Source organism: Perna viridis, chromosome 5, assembly GCF_037379345.1.
Source record: "Perna viridis isolate PV_CMFRI_1.1 ecotype Kerala chromosome 5, ASM3737934v1, whole genome shotgun sequence".
NCBI lineage: Eukaryota > Metazoa > Mollusca > Bivalvia > Mytilida > Mytilidae > Perna > Perna viridis.
Window position 1 is genome coordinate 8,707,473 of NC_142449.1, and position 19,694 is coordinate 8,727,166.

At 31.2% G+C, this 19,694-nt stretch overlaps 1 protein-coding gene across 3 annotated transcripts; it reads left to right on the plus strand.

Annotated features, from left to right (window-relative positions):
- Positions 1–2,281: 2,281 nt before the first annotated feature.
- On the plus strand, positions 2,282–19,437 carry LOC148615862 (GPI-anchor transamidase component PIGU-like). 3 transcript variants are annotated; one of them, XR_015921881.1, is made up of 13 exons: positions 2,282–2,489; positions 5,749–5,813; positions 6,056–6,127; positions 7,047–7,109; positions 8,137–8,240; positions 8,938–9,038; positions 10,144–10,259; positions 11,911–12,071; positions 12,499–12,642; positions 13,202–13,326; positions 14,462–14,604; positions 16,938–18,334; positions 18,368–19,437. XR_015921881.1 is itself a non-coding variant. In XM_088581532.1 (13 exons), exons 1-12 carry the CDS (start codon positions 2,357–2,359, stop codon positions 17,052–17,054), a joined length of 1,344 nt encoding a protein of 447 aa, XP_088437658.1. In that variant the 5' UTR covers positions 2,282–2,356; the 3' UTR covers positions 17,055–17,068; positions 19,248–19,437. The 3 variants fall into 3 exon arrangements, 2 of the variants coding, with proteins under 2 accessions (XP_088437658.1, XP_088437657.1); XM_088581532.1 differs by having other exon boundaries at positions 16,938–17,068; positions 19,248–19,437; XM_088581531.1 differs by having other exon boundaries at positions 16,938–19,437.
- Positions 19,438–19,694: the final 257 nt, after the last annotated feature.

Here is a 19,694-nt window from a genome sequence, read left to right on the forward strand (position 1 = left end):
TTATCCATATTTGTTGGACACTGTCATGATCCTATAATAACACTTCTTACTTGTTATATTTATTTTATAAGCCAAATAATAACATAATAGTCAATTTAACCATTAAGCATGTTTTCAACAACAGCAAAAACAACAAAAAAAAAACCAAAACATTAAGCATGCATTTTGTTGCAAATTAGAAATTTCTGTTCCTGAGCATACAGTTTTCTAATTACAATTTGTTTACTTGTTGTTTATAGAATAAGAGAAAATTATATTAAACTTCACATGTACAAGTAATCAGATCTATGGCGAGCCAAAGTGGACAAAAATGAGCTTTTTTTCTAATATTAAAAAATGATTTTTTAATATAACAAATTCATTTTTTAATATTAAAAAAATGATTTCTTATATAACAAACACTTTTTAAATGTGAAAAATTCAATTGAATTTCTAATATTAAAAAACTTTTTTTTTTTCAAATATTAGAAATTGATTTTCTAATATTATAAAAATGGATTTGTTGTATTCTATTACAATTTTTTAATATTAAAAAATCATTTTATAATGTAAAAAAATGTGACTGATTTTGCAATATTGCAAAATGATTTTTTAATATTAGAAATTCATTTTCTAATATAGCAAATTCAATTTGTAATATTACAAAATGTGTGATGTTTTATAATATTACTAAATCAGTAATTTGTAATATTAGAAAATGAATTTTAAATATTACAAAATGAATTTACAATATTAAAAAAATATTTTCTGATATTAACAGATTATTTTGTTATATTAAAAAAAGTATATTTTCAAATATTACGAAAAAAGTGTTTTCTAAAATCAAAATTATGATTTTTAATATTACAAATTCATTTTCTAATATTACAAATTTGATTTCTAATATCACAAAACCCATTTTCAATATTACAAAATGATTTTTTTAATATTAAAAATTCAATTGAATTTCTAATATTAAAGAATTGATTTTTTAATATTAGATGTTTGTTTGTTGGGGTTTAACGCCCGAGCAGCAATATTTCAGCTACATTCAGGCAATGAACAAGAAAGTGATGATAACATGAACATGAAATGATGTTGATGAAATGAAAAAAGGGATGGGACACAAGGAGAATAGGGTCGATAAATTTTGATTGCCACAAGATAAAAGGGAGGGATGGGTAGGGTCAGGCAATTTAGCATACTGTGGCGGAGCGCAAAGGTTTCTACTCCTATCAAATACCACAGCAGGGTTCTTTAACATGCGAGGAACGTGGCATCTTTCCCAACACAGTGCACCATTATGGTTTGCGGTCAGAATTTCCGTATTATAGTCTGACAACCCCAGCATGTAACATGCCAGAGGTACCCCATTCCACCACCTGGGGCACACATCCCAGTTGCTCTGTGGGCAGAGTGCCTAGCCCCTGGCTAGGTTTCTGAGCACTATTTAGTCGCCTTTTACGACAAGTTTAGCGCTGCAGGCCTATTCTTTTGACACCCGGACCTGCACAGGGCTTTTAACATTAGAAATTGATTTTTCTAATATTAGAAGATGGTTTTGTTGTATTCAATTACAATTTTTTAATATTTGAAAATCAATTTGTAATATTAAAATATGTGACTGATTTTGCAATATTGCAAAGTGATTTTATAATATTACAAATTTATTTTCTTACATTACAAATACATTTTCTAATATTACAAATTCAATTTGTAGTGTTATAAAATGTGTGATATTTTATGATAATTTGTAATATTAGAAAATGAATTTCTAATATTAGAAAAATATTTTCTAAAAAGATGTTTCTGTAAAATTGAAAATTTGTTTTCTAATATTACAAAATATTCATTTTTGTCCACTTTGGCTTGCCTTGTACAACTGTTCTTCATTAAAATATATATTCATTTGAAAATAGTGTGTTCACAAGCACAAACAATATAACTAAATAAAAAATAGAGCAAAAACAGATGATCAGTACCTAGGAAGCCTAAGCATTATTGTCAGGTAAAAATCATGCATATAGCCTTGCATATATATTATGTTCATAACAGGTATGTGAGCATGTATATGTATAATTACACATCAATTTATATACCTGTAAAACAATATGACAAGTACAGAATTAGTAAAGAACCACGACAAGGCAAGCAGAGAATTTATGCAGTAAGAAAATGCATTTTGTCAAACTTACAGGTGCGATTTTCTAGAATTTAGATTTATTGCCGGCATTAGAGACGACTTAGACTTGGGATGAAATGACTAAACCCCACGCTATTACAAAATTTCTAATGTGTTCCACTCCCTGGTATAATACAACCCCAAAAATCGAAATTTCAGTTTTCAGTTTTTTTCTCTTGGTTGTTAGATAACAGAATGACAACAATCCCCTTTGCGATATGTATAATAGGAGGGATTGTCATTCGTCTTGCCTTATTTAGGACATCCCTCCCAGAATGGATTTCTCTGCAAACCGAGATTGTTACACCTTTAACTTCCTGGGAACGAGGTTTGTTTTTTTCGAAATTGTGTAGGTCTTCCTGTTTTGATGATCATTTTCCAGAAATACTTTAATTCACGTTTTTTTTAAGACAGGGTTAATGAAAAATTGCAAGATGAATACTCTTACAATGTAAGAGGTTGGAATTCCATTCCTCCATACCCCAATATCTTATTTCTGAGTGTCATATTGCATACCGCTAGTTCCGACATTCTTTGATATTGGCATAATAATAGTCAAATATTTACCATTGAACACACTTTATACAGTTTCTTCACCCTAGGCCTAACACGGGAGAAGGTGACTAAGCTGAGGAAAAACAAATGACCTACCTGTTCAGAAAATCCAGCAATCCTGGAAATCTGTTGTAAAAACAGTTTAAATGAACTTCATATTTGGTTTTTAGCATTTTGAATGGGTACATCTGGTTGATAAAATTACAGATTTTAATTTGAGAAATAAAGATTTTGTTATGGGAGAGCATGGTTTGACTCACAAAATAATACTACACCACCGAGGGTCGAACCCTAGAGCGCCAGCGACAAACCGCTAAAGAATTAATCTTTCAGCCAAGTCAATTCACTGGCTAATTACACTACTGCCTGCTACAATGCAGGTAGGCCATTGTCGTATAATATAAGTTCCGACCCCTTAGCGGTTCTGGTGGGAACTTGTATTCAATAATAGAGGTCCTGCTTCACTATAATTCGTTTCCCCCCGTATAAGTCAGGTTCCACCCCAAGAAAGGTTCCGTCACCTCCCCCCCCCATATACGAGAAGTTTGAAAAATGGCAAGGCTTGTTTAAAATTAGTTGTAAAATAATTGATGAATGCATAAAATGAGCAACTTTTTAATTTTATTTTTGAATATGAAAATACCAGAGTCTAGCATGTTGGGCCTTATACTTATGCCAAATCATTTTAAAAAATCTATCATTTCAATGCAAATTAACAGGTAAAAGGGCCAAAATAAAAAAAATAAGATATTCCTTGAAATTTTCCTAAAATTAGCATACCCTCCCCTTTTCACACAAAAATATAAATAAACACCAACAAATCCGCAGGGGGTGAGGTGGGTAGTAAAACTGTTGTTCTGATTCACATACGTAAAACATGTATAGAAAGGTTAAGTGTTAATGTTTTAGTTGTGTCTTTTGATGGAAATCGTGTCTTTTGATGGAAATCTGGTTAAAGAAACAAATGTTTCCTTTTTAAAATTAATCACTCATCATAATGATATTATTTATTTCCATTCATTTTTGTGAGAAAATCTAGAATAGACATGGTAGAGATGCCAAAACTATCAGAAAGAAAAATCAAGGAGGTTAGGTTTGATCTTGATCTTAAACAAGGAATACTTTATTTGCAAGAGTTTTACAGACAGTGGCTTGAATTATTGAGTTATATTAGTGATATTGGAACAGGTACTGACTGAATGCAGGTGCTCTGATATTTTTTTCATGTTGTATATTAATTGATCATATAGTTTTCAAAGATATATCTATATCACTCAATGAATAGGGACACTCTTTAAAATGAATTATATAATAAGAATTTTGACACTACTCTCGCTTAACTATTGTAAACATATCTTAAGACTGACCACTTTTTTTCACACAAAAAATTTAAATACATTTGTTATTACATTTATAACCTTTACTTTTATATCTGCTTTCCAAATAATCCAAGACATTTGGCAAAAATAGTAATTGTAAGGTAAAATGTAAGCATACATAGTTATCGATTATTTTGTTTCTACCAGAACCAGAATTATAGGCAGAAGTAGGAATCTGTATTATATAATACAGGTTCCTATTGGTACTGCTATCAGAGCGGAACTTATATTATACGACACCATTCTGCCACATTCCCCCCCACCTTAAGAGTCTTCGTACTAAAGGGACTCTAACACTAGCTCATTAGCTATCCAAAACCCGTGGGCATTTTAGTTGGGCGCCAAATGTAACGGGAGATCATGATTTGATACCAAGGATTTTACTCTAGACTGCTCAGTGACAAGCCAGGGACAAACCAATTAGTTTAAAGAATTAGTCCTTTAGCAAAGTCAATTAACTGGCTATTTAAATCTCACTACCTACAACAATGCAGGTAGGCCATCCTGCCTTAATATTAAATTAACAAACAAATTGCCATCACCAACTTTAAGTTGATTTGGTCAAAAATATATTGTGTTCTGTAAAATTAGTGACCTAATTCAAAATGGCTAGTCACTTTGATAACTTTCTTCATTACAAATGTTTTCTAGGTATTTAACAAAAATTTAGGATTTTTTCACTTGATATCCAGTGGGTTAAACTTCTTTTATGTAAATAAAAGACTTAAAATATTTTAAAACACATGTTTAGCTTATTCACATTTGCTGTGTCTTTCAACAAGTCAGATACTAGAGGTTTGGATGGCACAGAGGCAGAAAATAGCTTGCCAGACAACTTGCTGGAGTATAATATGAATCGATATTCATTGTCACTATCATGTCATGTAATCTTTTTCTGCACTTGTTTCATATAAAAAATATCATCCCCTTCCCTGCCCTTGTAAAGAAAAGGTATGGGATAATATTTTTGATATGAAACAAGTGCATATGATTCAGTTTTCCATAAAACTAAGGTGTAGTGAAGTGAAACTGTTAATTCCATCAGTTCACTTTGTTAGAACATCAAAAGTAACTTCACAATATTCTTATTTTAAAATCTCCCACCTATACAATATTTAAAAGAGGTTATCATGGGCATTGTATATGCCAATTTAGATATCTACTTATAATATAATATGTAATATAATATATCTCTTTTATATTAGTTATAATATAGATAAAAGTGCCAGTTCTCCATTCACACTTCACACAATAATTAAAAAATGCTTTAATACAAATTTTTAAGTAACATTGGTGAATTGTTTGTATTTTTTGGTAAAAAAATCTTTCAGATACCAAATATAATTTTGCAAAAATGAAATGTATAACTTAAAAATAAAAATCAGTTCTACTGACCGATAGTACTAGAAACACATAATTTTTTCTGTGCCTTATTCCAAATGTGCCATTGAAGGATTTTAATTTTAAATAACCATTAATATTTTTTTTACATTTTAGTTAGAGGTAATTTTTTTATGATGCAGGAATATACATGGCTAATTTACTCATTATTTCAAACTTTTTTTTCAGTTATACAGATTAAGTATAATGAAAAGAAATAACTTGAAAAACGTGTCAGATGTATGTTATTGTACTTAAATAACTCTGTTTTAGCCATGGAAGGACTTGCCTTGAAAGAGAATATGGTGTCACCTTATGCAGGAGATTTGTTTCATGAGGTAATTCGACATAATCATTTCAGTTTTTCCAAATTGTCAATATTTTTCTTCACTTGATATTTGATTAAATTGCATTGATCTTATTATGAGAAATAAACAAAGTTTCAAATGTAAATTTCATGCATGGTAGATTGTACAATATACATGTATGCTCAGATAACAACCATTGCAACATTTATTTCTATTTTTAACTCTAACTTTCTTGTATACATATCTGTTAATCAGACTGGTTTGTGTTTCAGACACCCTTGACAATGAGACTTTTAGGTTTCTTGTCAAAGTTTTCGGACAATACAGTGTTACTGATATTTGTGGTAAGTTTGTATTGTTTCATACAAATAAACTTCACCTGTACCCACCATCTGGTTTAGGTTACTGAAAGATGTACAGGGTATTGGTTGTATATCTTGGTATCTGTAAAAAGATCTGCATGCCCACTGTTTTTAATAATTTTGTTCCAGAATAAAAAGAAATGATCCAATTGGTCAAGCCATGCCTAGAAATCAAGTGGTTGACAGGGGTGGATTCAGGATTTCAGATAAGGGAGGGTGCATAGTTAAAATTTTGCTGAGTGGAGCGAGGTGAAAAATTTTTTGAGGTTAATTTTTTTAAATATTCTTCTAGAGTGGGTGCAATGTAGATATCTTTTGTGGTAAAATTAGCGAAAAATTAAAGTTTCAACTTAAAACCGCCTAAATCTACCCCTGAAACCCATGCTGTGCAAATTTTAAAGGGGCGCATACCTGCCACGTCTCCGCCTATTCCACCCCTGGTTGAACTCACAACCCAGAGTTCCTCAAAGGTCTTGTTTTATCTTAGTCATTAGTTGCAATTTTCTTGCTGCCAATTAACATGCTTTAGGTAAAAGGTATAGAAGGACAAGGAGTGGCTGCCAATTAAAATTGTTTTGGTGAAAGGTATAATAGGATCCTTGAAGAAATGATATAGAAGCATGTAGTAAGTATAAGGGGTTGTGTTTCTGTCTTTTTTAAGGGAGAAAGGTCAATATATTGAATATTTTGGCAAAATGATTTTGTTACTTGCTGTATAAATTGGCTTAAAAATCTTTGATCTTGTTGTATAGTTTAATCTCTAAAGAAACTTATTATTTTTTCATGAACTAGTAAATTATCCAAGTGATTAAGTAAAGGCATTGAAGATTTTGTTGTTTTTGTTACTGTAGAAAAGAATGAACATGATGGAAACTAAAATGTATAATTTCTGTTTCTGTAGGGTCTTGATGCACTGTGTCTAATGTTACTGATGAAGATAGCTCATTTACACGGTGGTTACCTTGTACGTACATAATATAAGGAAGATGAAGATAATTCATGTACATAGTAGATACCTCATAAATATACAATATATGGAATGTCAGTATAACCAAAAATTTCTGCAGAAAGACATTTTTGTCATTTAAGGCAAATGCAGACATTTTTTATTGTCTGTAGACAAGTGACATCCACTAACAGGACATTAGATTGCAGATTTGTTTTTGAATGAATGCAAAATAATGCAAAGTAAACAGATTATACTGTATAGAAAAGGAAAGAATATTGGGGCCTAATCTAGAGGGAGAAATCAGCAGAAACTTCTCCTTGTTAGTACTCACTTTTACCATTTGTCTTTGATAGGGAGAAATTTTTGTGATAGATTACAGACAAAAATGTCAATATAGTCTTTTTCAAACAGAATTTACTAAAACTTTTCTTTGTTATCGATGTCTAAATTAGGCCCTGAAAATAATTATGCTTGGTATTTTTGTCAACTATCATGAGTAGAGAGCTTTACTATTGTGTATTAAATTAGCAATCTTTCTAAGAATCAGACAGGAGGTGATTCATGAATGTCAGAAACCAACAAAATTCACTTTTATTTCTAATTCAGATACAGATACAGACCACATAACAAGTCTTAGTTTGTCATTCATTGTTGCACTTTTGGATATAATGATGTAGATTGTGTATAAAAATTATCATTTTGCAAGAGTTATCATTCTTGACTTGGTTTGATTTTGTTGAATATAGTTGGAGATGAATGTATGGTTTTCTATAAAATGCAGGTTTGAATACAGAAAGGACTATTGTTGCATGGATATAAAGCATATGTTTATTAATGAATCACATCTACAATAGGCAGTGTCTTAATTTTGTATGGTATGGACTGGTACTTAAATACATGTACAATACATGATAATAACTATGTTGTATGTTTGGTACTTTCTTTAAGAAAAAAAATATTACATGTGTACATACATTATGAAATTGGGAAAATTTGACTTGATATGCATGTGAAAATGAAATATTTTATGATGTATTTACAGTTAAAAAAGCAGGCAAATGAAGTAAAGAAATATGCAACTGACAGCTATAAACTTATCATCAAGTCAGAGGAATTAAGATTAATTGAGTTTTACATCATTTTAGCGTAAGTATGTGAACTCATGTTATTATAACAGAATATAGACTACATTCAAAATAGCTTTATACCAGTTTTTTGTTTTATTTAAGTGGAACACTTATGCATTTTCATTACTGTACTGATTCTATGATTTTTTAAATTAATGAATGCAAGTGATGCTTTTCTTTCCATTTATTTGAAACTTTCAATGGAGCAACCTTAAAGCATTAATTATAATATTAAGGGTGTTGCTACCATATATATAATTAATGGTATATGCTTAGGTGTTAACTTTTGGTAACTTAAACATGTGATAAAATATTGGGTTCGCTTGATTAAACAAGATGGCCACCAGAGGCTGTTTTATTAGCATTAATGATGACCTTCACATATTACACATATTCATGTTGAGGGAAATTCCAATTCAGTACCACAAATATTACAAATTTAATAGTTATAGAAACAGAGTATTTCATTGAGGGCTGTTTATTATCTTATTACTAGAGTCTTGAGAGTAAAAATTGAACTTGTTGATCCCAAAGGATATACAAGCATCAACGGGTTTTCAAGAAATATCTTTCTGTTGTTTAGGGATAAATACAAATTACTGACACTTAATTTATTCCCAAAACCAAAATTATACACACAAGATTACATAAATTTACCTTCAACAGGTAGAAAAAGAGCAGCTTAGAAAAAGGAAAATATTATTTTATATTCTTAGGTTTTCCTTCAATCCATACAGCATTGGAGCTTGCCTTGCCAAATCAACGGGAATCTTTAACAACTTATCATTATTGTTTGTGTTATACTACTTGTTAAAGGGTATGTATTAGGATGGTTGTTGTCCACAAGCATTCTGGGACAGTTATTGTCAACAAAGGACAGTTATTGTCCACAAGCATTCTAGGACAGGTATTAATTTTTTTTACTATTTTACATTTAATTTTGTAATATTTATTTTTTAACCCAATAAACAGCCCTACTATGTATGTGTGACTAGTTTTTGTGTGATTATCTTTGATATACACCTACCTTTATTGCACTTGTGCTATTGTCTTGTTTTGATCAATTAAATTGAGCTAAGACCATTTCAGTATAGACATTTTTATGAACAATTTTTCTAGATAAACATTTACTAGTAACATTTGATCAAATAAAAGAAAAGGTAATGTTCTTTTGACATAATTTGGCCTTTTTTTATTTTTTTTTTCTACAATCAAAGTATGAAGGGTCCCTCTGTCAATCTACATACCTTTGAAATGCAGCTTTCTAATGTGTTCAATTGAAATTGAAAGAACTTTAATGATGGTTTCAAGATGTCTTAATCAGATGTAGATGTGTTCAAAGGAATCTAATAATTTTCAAATGTTTGCATGGGGAGATATCTGTTTGACATAATATTACCGGTACCTACTGGAAATTTTATCATGCGTATAATAGTTAACATTAGATTATTTGACTCTGAAATTCGCTTCTCAAAAGTATATAGACAGGAAGTAGAACACTGATTTGACATAAAACTGATTGATGAGGATGAGAGCAGTAGGAAAATGAGAGGTTTTACTGGTTTGTTTATCTAAGTGTTTGTCAAATCAGTGCACTGTTGTTACTGCAACAAAAATTTGAAAGAGAAAATAAAGTTTAAAGCAAGAAAAACCATGTTTTTTATATTAAATGTGTGACCTTCTAGTAACTTAAAATATATAACATGTTACATTATAACAGAGAGTTATGTTCATTCAGTGACTGTATGAATGTTCAATGTATATTGACTTATGTGACCCCAAAAAGAAAAGTTGCAGTATCATAGTAGATAGAGGTATTCCAAATTGTACCCCAAATATTATTTACTATTACCCTATTACTGACTATTAATATTGTTTTACTTAATTGAGTATAAGTTCTTTAGATCAATATTTTTTTACAGAAAAGGAAGTGATGTGCTGTTTATTTATTGCCATAGCAACATATTTGTCAGTATATCCATTGATACTCTGTGTACCTGCAGCTATATTCTTTATGCAAACATCCAAATTTAGACAGGTAACTATAGAATATTCTGCATATGAACTACCATTCTATCATTTTATTTTTATTGGCTAGGATGGAATTTGAAATAAAAAAAAAGGATAAAAAAAGAAACAAAAGCCATTAGAAAAACATTGAAAAGGCAGGGTTTTTTATTGTCCTCATATTTTATTGTTAATATTTTCATACAAGTGCTAAAAATATTACTGTCATATATAAATGGTATGGTGTTGTCATCGTCTATGTCGTCAGTGTCCATAGACACTTGGTCTTCGAGTGATAACTTGAATATCTGTTTGTTGATCTTTATGAAATTGTATAACAAGGTTTTTAACTACAAAAGGAATTTTGGTGTTGGTTTTTGGGGTTTTGGCCCCAACCATTTTGGAATTAGGGGTCAAAAACAAGCATTTCATGGAATTTAATTTTATAGCTCCAGTAAAAACATAGTAATGTCTATAGTATTGTTTCACAATGTTCTACATTACAATAGTCAGACTGGTATTGATTTTGGGGGTTAGGACTTTAACATATTAGAAATTACGGGCCAAAAAGTGGGATGAAAAACATGCCTTTTCCTGTTGTCCAGACAATAACTTTACTATTAGTGAATCGATTTTTTTTAAATTGTATTATTATACAAGGTTTCATACCACCAAAGAAAGCCTTTGATTGATTTTGGGGGTTAATACTTGAATCTTTATGGAATTAGGGACCAAAAAGGGACCTAAAACAAGCATTTTCCTTATGTCCAGACAATAACTTGACTAAAAGTGAATGGATCTTATATATTACTGCAATGTGCCATAGCACTAAAGTAAGACTGGAATTAATACTTTTGGTTTCGAGTAGAGCAAAGTAAATAACAAGGGCAAGACACCACTAAGTGCAATACGTCCAAAGGAAGGTTGAAATTGATTTGAGGTTTTGACTGGAACCATTTTGGAATAAGGGCCAAATATTTATCTTGTGTCAAATATCTACTGTAATCATAATTAAAATTCAAAGTTTTAATGGTGTGTACATACTTGCTTCAACTATTCAGGGTTCAATCTCTGCTATCATATCAAGCTGCACCTTGCAAAGCATTTTATTTTGAATGACTGACAATGCTTTTCTCCTAAGAAAAAAAAGCAGGACCTATATTTTGTCAAATGAACAAGTCGGATAGAAAATTTTATCCTAGCTCCCACTCATCCCCACCCCCTGCCCTTAAAAAAACAAAATGGTTGCTCCTATATGTTGTTGTTTTCCATTTTTATGTATGAATTAGTATTATGTGAGGTGCAGGTTACCAAACTGTACGACAGGCAAAACATAAACTTAAAAAAAAAAATTCCATGATCAAATAACTGTTTATGGATATAAAAAATAGGTAGTACTGCATTGCCGGATTAAAGTAGTATGTTTTACCAAGTGGTATTCCAATTTTTATTTAGTACAATATAGAGGAATTTTGCATGAGGTTTTTTCTTCAACGTGAAACATTTCTTTTTTCATGTAGTAAGTGTTTCTGTACACATATTTGTATATAGCAGTACTCACTTAGAAATTTTACATGGAACACAATTTTCTTACCAGGTTTTTCCGGAATACTTTTACCTGGAACACAATTTTTCTGCAAGGCTTTTCCTGAATAATTTGAAAGTATACCTTTACTTTACAGAAGAAGTCATCTAACTCAGAAATTAGTTACAGTGATAGTCCAGCTATGATGAGCTACATCAGAACCTGTGGAACGTGTATTGTTATAACTCTGACATTGATTTGTATCTCTGCATTTCTAGAAGGGTCATGGGACTTCATTTCATCAACATATGGTTTCATGTAAGTGTAGCAATAATTAAAGTTCTTTAAGTCTATAAATTAACACATTGATTGGAAGTTAACCACAAAAAATCACAGGACTCAACAGGAAACACCACACAGATTGAATAATAGGACTCAACAAGAAACACCACATTTATTGAATCATATGATACAACAGGCCTTCACCCCACATATTGAAATCCTATTGATATCACTTGCATAACTTATAGGGAATATAAGAAGTCATTAATATTTCATTTTGGTATAAATTGATTTTTCTTATTGTCAATTTAGGGAGTTTTATACATATTTGGAGTATAACACACCTTTTTTTTACCAATCTGTTTACTTCAATTAAGTAGTCTATGGGTCCATGTCTGAAAAAAATTAGATTAAATAATTATTTTATATATTTTGTAATAACTTACTTACCATCCATTTTCAGACTGACTGTCCCTGACCTGACCCCAAATATGGGAGTATTCTGGTACTTCTTCACTGAAATGTTTGAACATTTCCGTGTATTCTTTCTATGTGTGTTCCAGATTAATGTAGTGATATATACTGTACCTTTATCTGTAAGACTGAAGTAAGTACTTCTCACTATCGTAAACTGGGAATTTTTATGGTGTCTTCTTATGGTAGGAAACTCACTCAAATTGTAGCCAACCCTGAATACAATTTTTCAATATATTTACTATATGGCTATATAGATTTTTGCTAAAATTAGCCAGCCCTGCCCTGTCTCGGGCTGGTGGGCAGGCTACTGTTTTTAACTCTGGTCTTCTTTGCAGCATACAGATTTTTGCTAAAATTAGCCAGCCCTGCCCTGTCTCGGGCTGGTGGGCAGGCTGCTGTTTCTAACTCTGGTCTTCTTTGCAGCATCTGCAATCTACCTTCACACAATTTTCAATATTTAATCATTTCTCAAGTTGTATTATAATATTCTTCGAGGGAAATATTTCAGACTGTTTAATCTTCATGTCACAGCTCTTACCATAAAAATAGAGAAAATAAAACTACTGTAAATCACGGTTAATGGTATTCTTTTGGAATACAATCAACAGTAATGTCTTCTTTTTATGTGCAAATTAGTTATAAACATCAATTTCTTGTACGTGTTCTTTTAATTTGCATATCTTTTTCAGAGAACATCCAGTGTTTTTCATGTACATTCTGGTTGGTATCATCTGTATATTTAAATCCTATCCAAGCTACAGTGATGTAGGTCTGATGTTGTCATTATTACCTTTATGGAGATATGTATTCCAGTGTAAGTACTACTTTTAAATCTCTAAAGGTGTTATACTAATTTTGCAGTAAGTGCTTACCATTTCAATACAAAGCTACCTGTAGCTAAACTACTGAATAAGTAGTCTCCATACTTCGATGAAGGAGATTTTAGGCTTGCACTCCTTTCTTCTGTCTGTCTGTCAGTCTGTCAATGCAGTTTTCTGCTTTTTAGTCCTCTACCGGCTTTAGCCAAACGGGACTTAAGATTTGCACTTGATCCATCCATCTGTCAGACCTGAAATAAAATTTAAGTCTTCAACACTTTCTTTTCTAAATGTTTGCAAATATTGAGCTAATTTTTGGTATGTGAGTCAAGCTTGATGAGTTACAGATCAAGATTACGTTTCGTTCCACTTATCTGATTTTTTGCCTGAGTTATTGCCCTTGAACTTGGAAAAATTTATGGAAATCTGAATTTTCCTTACTTTTTTTCTCAATGCTTGCAGATATTGAGCTATTTTTTGGTATGTGAATTTACCATGATGAGTTTCTGATCAAATTAGTTTCGTTCCACTCTGCTGATTTTTGACCGAAGAATTGCCTTTAAAGTTTGAAAAATTTACCGAAATTTAATTCCACACTTTTTTCCTAAACACTTATATTGAGCTGATTTTTTGTATGTGAGTCTACCCTGATGAGTTATAGATCAACTTTATAATTCATTCTGCTTCACTGATTTTTGTCCAAGGTAGTATTTGGGTCAGTGATATAAACAGCCGGGAGGGGATTATGTATTGTTTTGCAATACTTTCAGAATGCTTGTTTTTGTGATGCTTCCAGATATTGTTTTTATATTTGATAAATTGCTTTACCATGACAAGTTACATATCAAGTTAGAGTTTTTTAAGCAATTCATTCATTTTTAGTGGAATAATGGCACTTGAACATAAAAAAATTAGTGCAAAAACTCATTTTCTGCACTTTTTTTTGTCATGCTTGCAAATATTCATTTGATATTTGGTGAATAGTTTTACTTGACAAGCTACATATCATGTTCAAATTATGAAATTATTTGCTGAGTTATGGCCCTTTTTTTTGGTAAACAATTATGCATGAAGGTTTTTTTATTACTGGCAAATGAATATCATACATTTACATGACATTTTTGTTTATAGATATGAGGAACTCTTTTGTGGTTACCTGTATGTATATATGTACCACTGTATTTGGACCTATTCTATATCATCTCTGGATATATGCTGGTAGTGCAAATGCTAATTTTTACTTTGCTACATCATTAGCCTTCTCTACAGCTCAGGTATGGTTATTTTAAATTTTGAAAATTTCATATTATTTAACCTACTGATTAACTCTACTTATACTGCAACCGTTCTGTTTGAGCAGTTCAGATGTATTGACTATATTTTCAAGTGAAATACAGTCACTGACTGAACTTTCTGTTATAACATCACAGACATTACGATGTGGAATACAGTCACTGACTGAACTTTGTGTTGTAACATCACAGACATTACAATGTGAAATGCAGTCACTGACTGAACTTTGTGTTGTAACATCACAGATATTACAATGTTTTGAAGTTGCTAGGATTTCGTCTGCTTCAAATAAAACCTTTTTTTTTTGGCTTAAAAAAACGTCATTTTTTTGTTTAAAATTTCGTTGCAGTATTAAGACAATAACAGCTATATAATATTGTAAGATGTAATATGTGATATGAATAATTTGTACATGGCGTACATAGGTGACTTATAATAGAAGATTTTGTAGTATCTGTTAAGAGTTCAGTCCTCAGGGGCCATGTCAAAGGAGCTCTCTGAAGAATAGGACATGTCTTAGGCTGGTCTTAGGACACATCCTTGTCATGCCAACAAAAGTCTCCTAACTTAAGATACATCCTAAAATTTGTCCTAAAGTTAGAATACCTCGATAAGTGTCCTAAGATGATCTTAGGTTACTCCTTAAACTTAAGATGAACTTAAGATGTCATATATTGAAAGAATAACAACAAACATGGCCATTGTATAGGTTTATCTCATAAGAAAGAAATAACATTTGAAGAAATGTAGAATTTAGGGACAGAGATAAATCAGATTATTACTTTAAGTCAAATATTCTCCTATACTATTATTAATAATATAAGGTACCCTGTTAAAATAGTGTTGCCTTATTCTTCTTAAATTAAGTCAATATAATTTGAATTACACTTTCTGTAAAATTTATATTCCTTTCCTTTCTACTGTGATTCATGCAATACGTATTTAGCAACTTTTGAAATTAAAGGTAATGATATCGAGTGGAGGTCTGCTCCAATCTTTTGTGTGTATCAAATTGGCCATAGGTAGGTATTAGTTTTAAATTGTACATGTATTTGTATGTATTACTTTAATGACAACAATTTCATTAGAATTAATAGTGTTAATTTTTGTACTATTTTCCAATGCTCTGTATATATTATAAATTTGATATATACCCCTTTCCAATATATTCACCATTCAGTTTTTAATAATTATCAGTCATTAAATCATAATAAACATTACATCCTCTTAAGATCAACTTACAATGATCATAGTGAGGATCACCCAATTAATCTTCTGTTTACACCGTACGACGTGTCTCAGACATGTCCTAAGACCATTCTAATTTTATTCCTAAGACATGACTTAAGACATATCCTAAGACCATTCTAATTTTATTCCTGAGACATGACTTAAGGCATATCTTAGGATACTTTCTTTGACATTGCTGCAGATTTGGAAGACTTTCAAGAGCATCTATTTTCTAGACTTAAAATATAGCAAATCAATATACATGTAATTATTTTGCTTTTAGTTGTTTTACTAGTACATAATCTACCGGTATTCTTATTTTACTGACAAATCCATTTGCCTTCTACAATCCTGTTTTCTATTAAAAACAAAAGCCATATTTAACAATTAAATCTTGCCATCCATTTATAGTTATATCAGAATGTAAATGACTTGTTTAGTGAGTCTAAGGGTAAAAATCTACTGGTGTTGTGTAACAACATGTTTAATCTCTTGATCTGGAAGGTTTAACTTCATGTAATTTAGAGGAAAGGTTTCTGTTAGCCTTCATGTACCGTCCATCATTGATATCTGTCATGCCTAGGTGTTTACCTCAGAAATGTTTTTCATTAAAAAACTTGGAGACATATAATTGTTAAAGTTAAGGGCATATAAAAAAAAAATGATTGATTTATTGCAGCTTTATGTTCTGTGGTAGGTATTACATGCATTTCAGGATAAGAACATTTAATCAATCAAATATATATCCTTCTTAGTCTTACACTCCAAGGCAGATTTAAATTATGCTATTTCACAGAAGCAACAACCAGCATGTCACTCCACTCTGAACCAACCAGTCTATTTCCTATATACCTAGTGCTTGGTGGAGAAACAGTTGCTACCAATTTTAAAGTCTTTGGTCTGACTTGATACTGAATTGAATCTAGGAACTCCCCCTACAGGAAAAAAAGCATGAAGGATTTTTTTTTTAATTAATTGAAAGAATAAATCTTTCATGTTCCATTTGTATCTTAATTGTATTACTATGTTTTCTTAAAGATAGATATAAATGTCTGCTTTGTTTATCACTGTCTCTTTATTTCAGATATTTCTCCTAACAGATCTTTTGTATGGATTCCTCAGAAGAGAGTTTGATCTAGAGAAAGGATTCAAACATGTTGAATTGGAGGATGGCTCCAAAAAACAAGTCCTGCTAGACTAATTGTTTCTTTGTGTGTAAGACACTAGTCTAATCTAGGGTGCAATGTGTGTTAAAACTCTGCTTATACCTCTTAAACATCCCAGTAACTGTCAAGGTACTTTTAAATTTTTTTGCTTTCTATTTTTGCAGATGCTGTTCATTTCAGGAGAGAATTGTAATTTTACTCTATATGAAGATTAAGAATTATTAGTTGTCAAACCATTTAATAAGTAAAAGATAAAAAGTATCTTCACAGTAAAATGTCTTTAGACAAAGATAGTTTGGTCATAAGTGTGGTCCTAGATGTTCATGTGCACAAGTTTCTCAAGGTTGATAATACCTTTTTCTATGAATGTGACAATTTTAAGATCCTTAGCATGGCACATGCAATCAATATGGCATCAGTGTATGAATTTGTATAAATGTCATAAGAAAATGTATTTATATAGGTAGGACATTGACAGTCCCTATGCCATGAACTGCTATAGCTAGTTTTTGCCTACTTCAAGTAGTTTAATGTTAATCTGATAATATTTATACCCCTGCAAATGTTTGGGGGATGTAGGTTTCACCCTGTCTGTCTCTCTGTCTGTCCAAACTATTTTTCAAGCAGCTTGCGGCACTGTTATGAAATTTTGTGGGATGTAATATAATCATGTGGAGATGTGCATACCATCAACATTTTATGTTTGGACAAAAATTGTACAAATGATGGCTGTTGCACTTAGGCTTTTTTCAGCAAAACTTGGTCTGATGCATTGTCTGCAACTTTCCTCAACAAATTTCAGTTTATTATGAAACTTAATAAGGTGTTAAAGTGCCATATTGAGATGTACATATTGTCAGGAATTCATGTTTGGACAAAAATGTAGACATGATGGCGGTTGAATTTACGAGTATTTCAGCAAAACTTGGACTGGTGCATTCTTCTCAACTAAAAAATTTTAAAAATGATGGCTGTTTTTTTTTTCTTTTTTGTTTTTTTTGCTGAACCGATGTATTGGCCACAACTTCTCCTCAACGACTTTCAGGATTGTAGTGAAACTTATTGAGGTGTTAAATGACCATATTGGGATGTACATATTGTCAGGAATTTATTTTTGGACATAAATTGTAGAAATGATGACCATTAGAAATTAGGCATTTTCCTGCAAAACTTGGATTCATGCGTTGCCCGAAACTCCTTATCAACTTGTAGGAAATCCTGGGATTTGGTGTTGTTTAAGACTTTTTTTTTGTGGGGTGGGGGAGGGGGGCTCAAGTGCAAAATTAAGGTAGATGCATAGGGTGCATTATAGGAGGTCTCACAGATTCCTGTTAGTGCATTATAGGAGGTCTCACAGATTCCTGTTAGTCGAGACATCAGTAATGTAACAATATAGTAGTAAAGTTATCAACAAAGTCAAATGGTATTTGATTACAAATAGCTCCATCCATCATATACGAGCCTAACTTCATATTATTTCAGCCATAACAGAAAATATTTCATTTGAAAATTCTTGTTTAAATATTGAATCATTTTTTTTTAATGGACGAGTCAAAATTTTTTTTTTAGGGTTTGGAACATCTCTTTTTTTCTTAAAAAGAACACAGATTCCCTCACTAATAAAATGGTTGGTGCCAAATATTCAGTAATTTTATAGTAAAACTACTGATTATTAATATGCCCTTATTTTCACCATAAACATGATCAAAATTCTGTGTTTGTACTGTGGTTAGACATTTCTACCTCTATAATAAATGAATATGGGAAATTCTGTTTATAGTACATGTAAATAAAGGGTTATAACAAAAGTAGTAAAAGGAATGGTCAAAAGAAGGAAAGATCATGTCAAATGTCAGTATGAATGCAAAAACCAGAAGTTGGAAATGACTGCAATCATCCTGACATGGTGCATGCATTTCTAATGAAAAATAGAGTGCAAGGGTGTTTCATGGGTTGAAAGACCACATACTAGTATGTTGTTTAGAATGCTTCAGATTATTGAAAATTACCATAGCTTTCATATCTTATTCCTATAAGAAATCAATACATGTGTAATGCATTTAATTTTCTTTTAAGGGGAAGTAACTCACAGTTTGCTAATACATTCTATTATAACTCACCTGAAAAAATTTTCACAAGTTTCATATATAAAATCACTGTATGCCTGAAGTTTACTTACATTAAACAGAAAACTAGGAGATTTACCTTTTTGAAAAACCTATTTACAGGAATTCCATGTCTGCATAACTCTAAAAGTGGATAGTTACTATAATGATAAAGCCTCTGGACTTAACAGGATAAATGACATTCCTAGTCTGTATGTTTATTGCTATGTATATAAGTTTCCTATGGCAGAATATGATACTTTTTCAATGATTAATGTCTTGATGATGGCATAATAAACATAACATAATTTTGTTTTTTTTCTTTTCATTATGAGAGTACTGTTATTGGAAAACTTTAGATTTTTGTCATCATATAATTTTGGCAATTTTTGGTTATGTATCATGAACTAAGAAGAATTGTTTTGACACAGTGAAACTGATGTTTCCCCTTCCTATTTCCAGTCTTGTTACATAATTTCAGGGATTAAGAGGTAGTGTACATAACTGTGTCTTGCATGTATATGTGCTTCAACCAAGGAACAGTGTCCTGAACATTATCTTATCTTTCAT

Coding starts and splice junctions, on each gene's coding strand:
- LOC148615862 (XM_088581531.1), top strand. CDS start 2,357: ATGACAACAATCCCCTTTGCGATATGTATAATAGGAGGGATTGTCATT. Junction 7,110..8,136: donor ATTTACACGGTGGTTACCTT/GTACGTACATAA, acceptor ATGTATTTACAG/TTAAAAAAGCAGGCAAATGA. Junction 14,605..16,937: donor TAGCCTTCTCTACAGCTCAG/GTATGGTTATTT, acceptor TCTTTATTTCAG/ATATTTCTCCTAACAGATCT.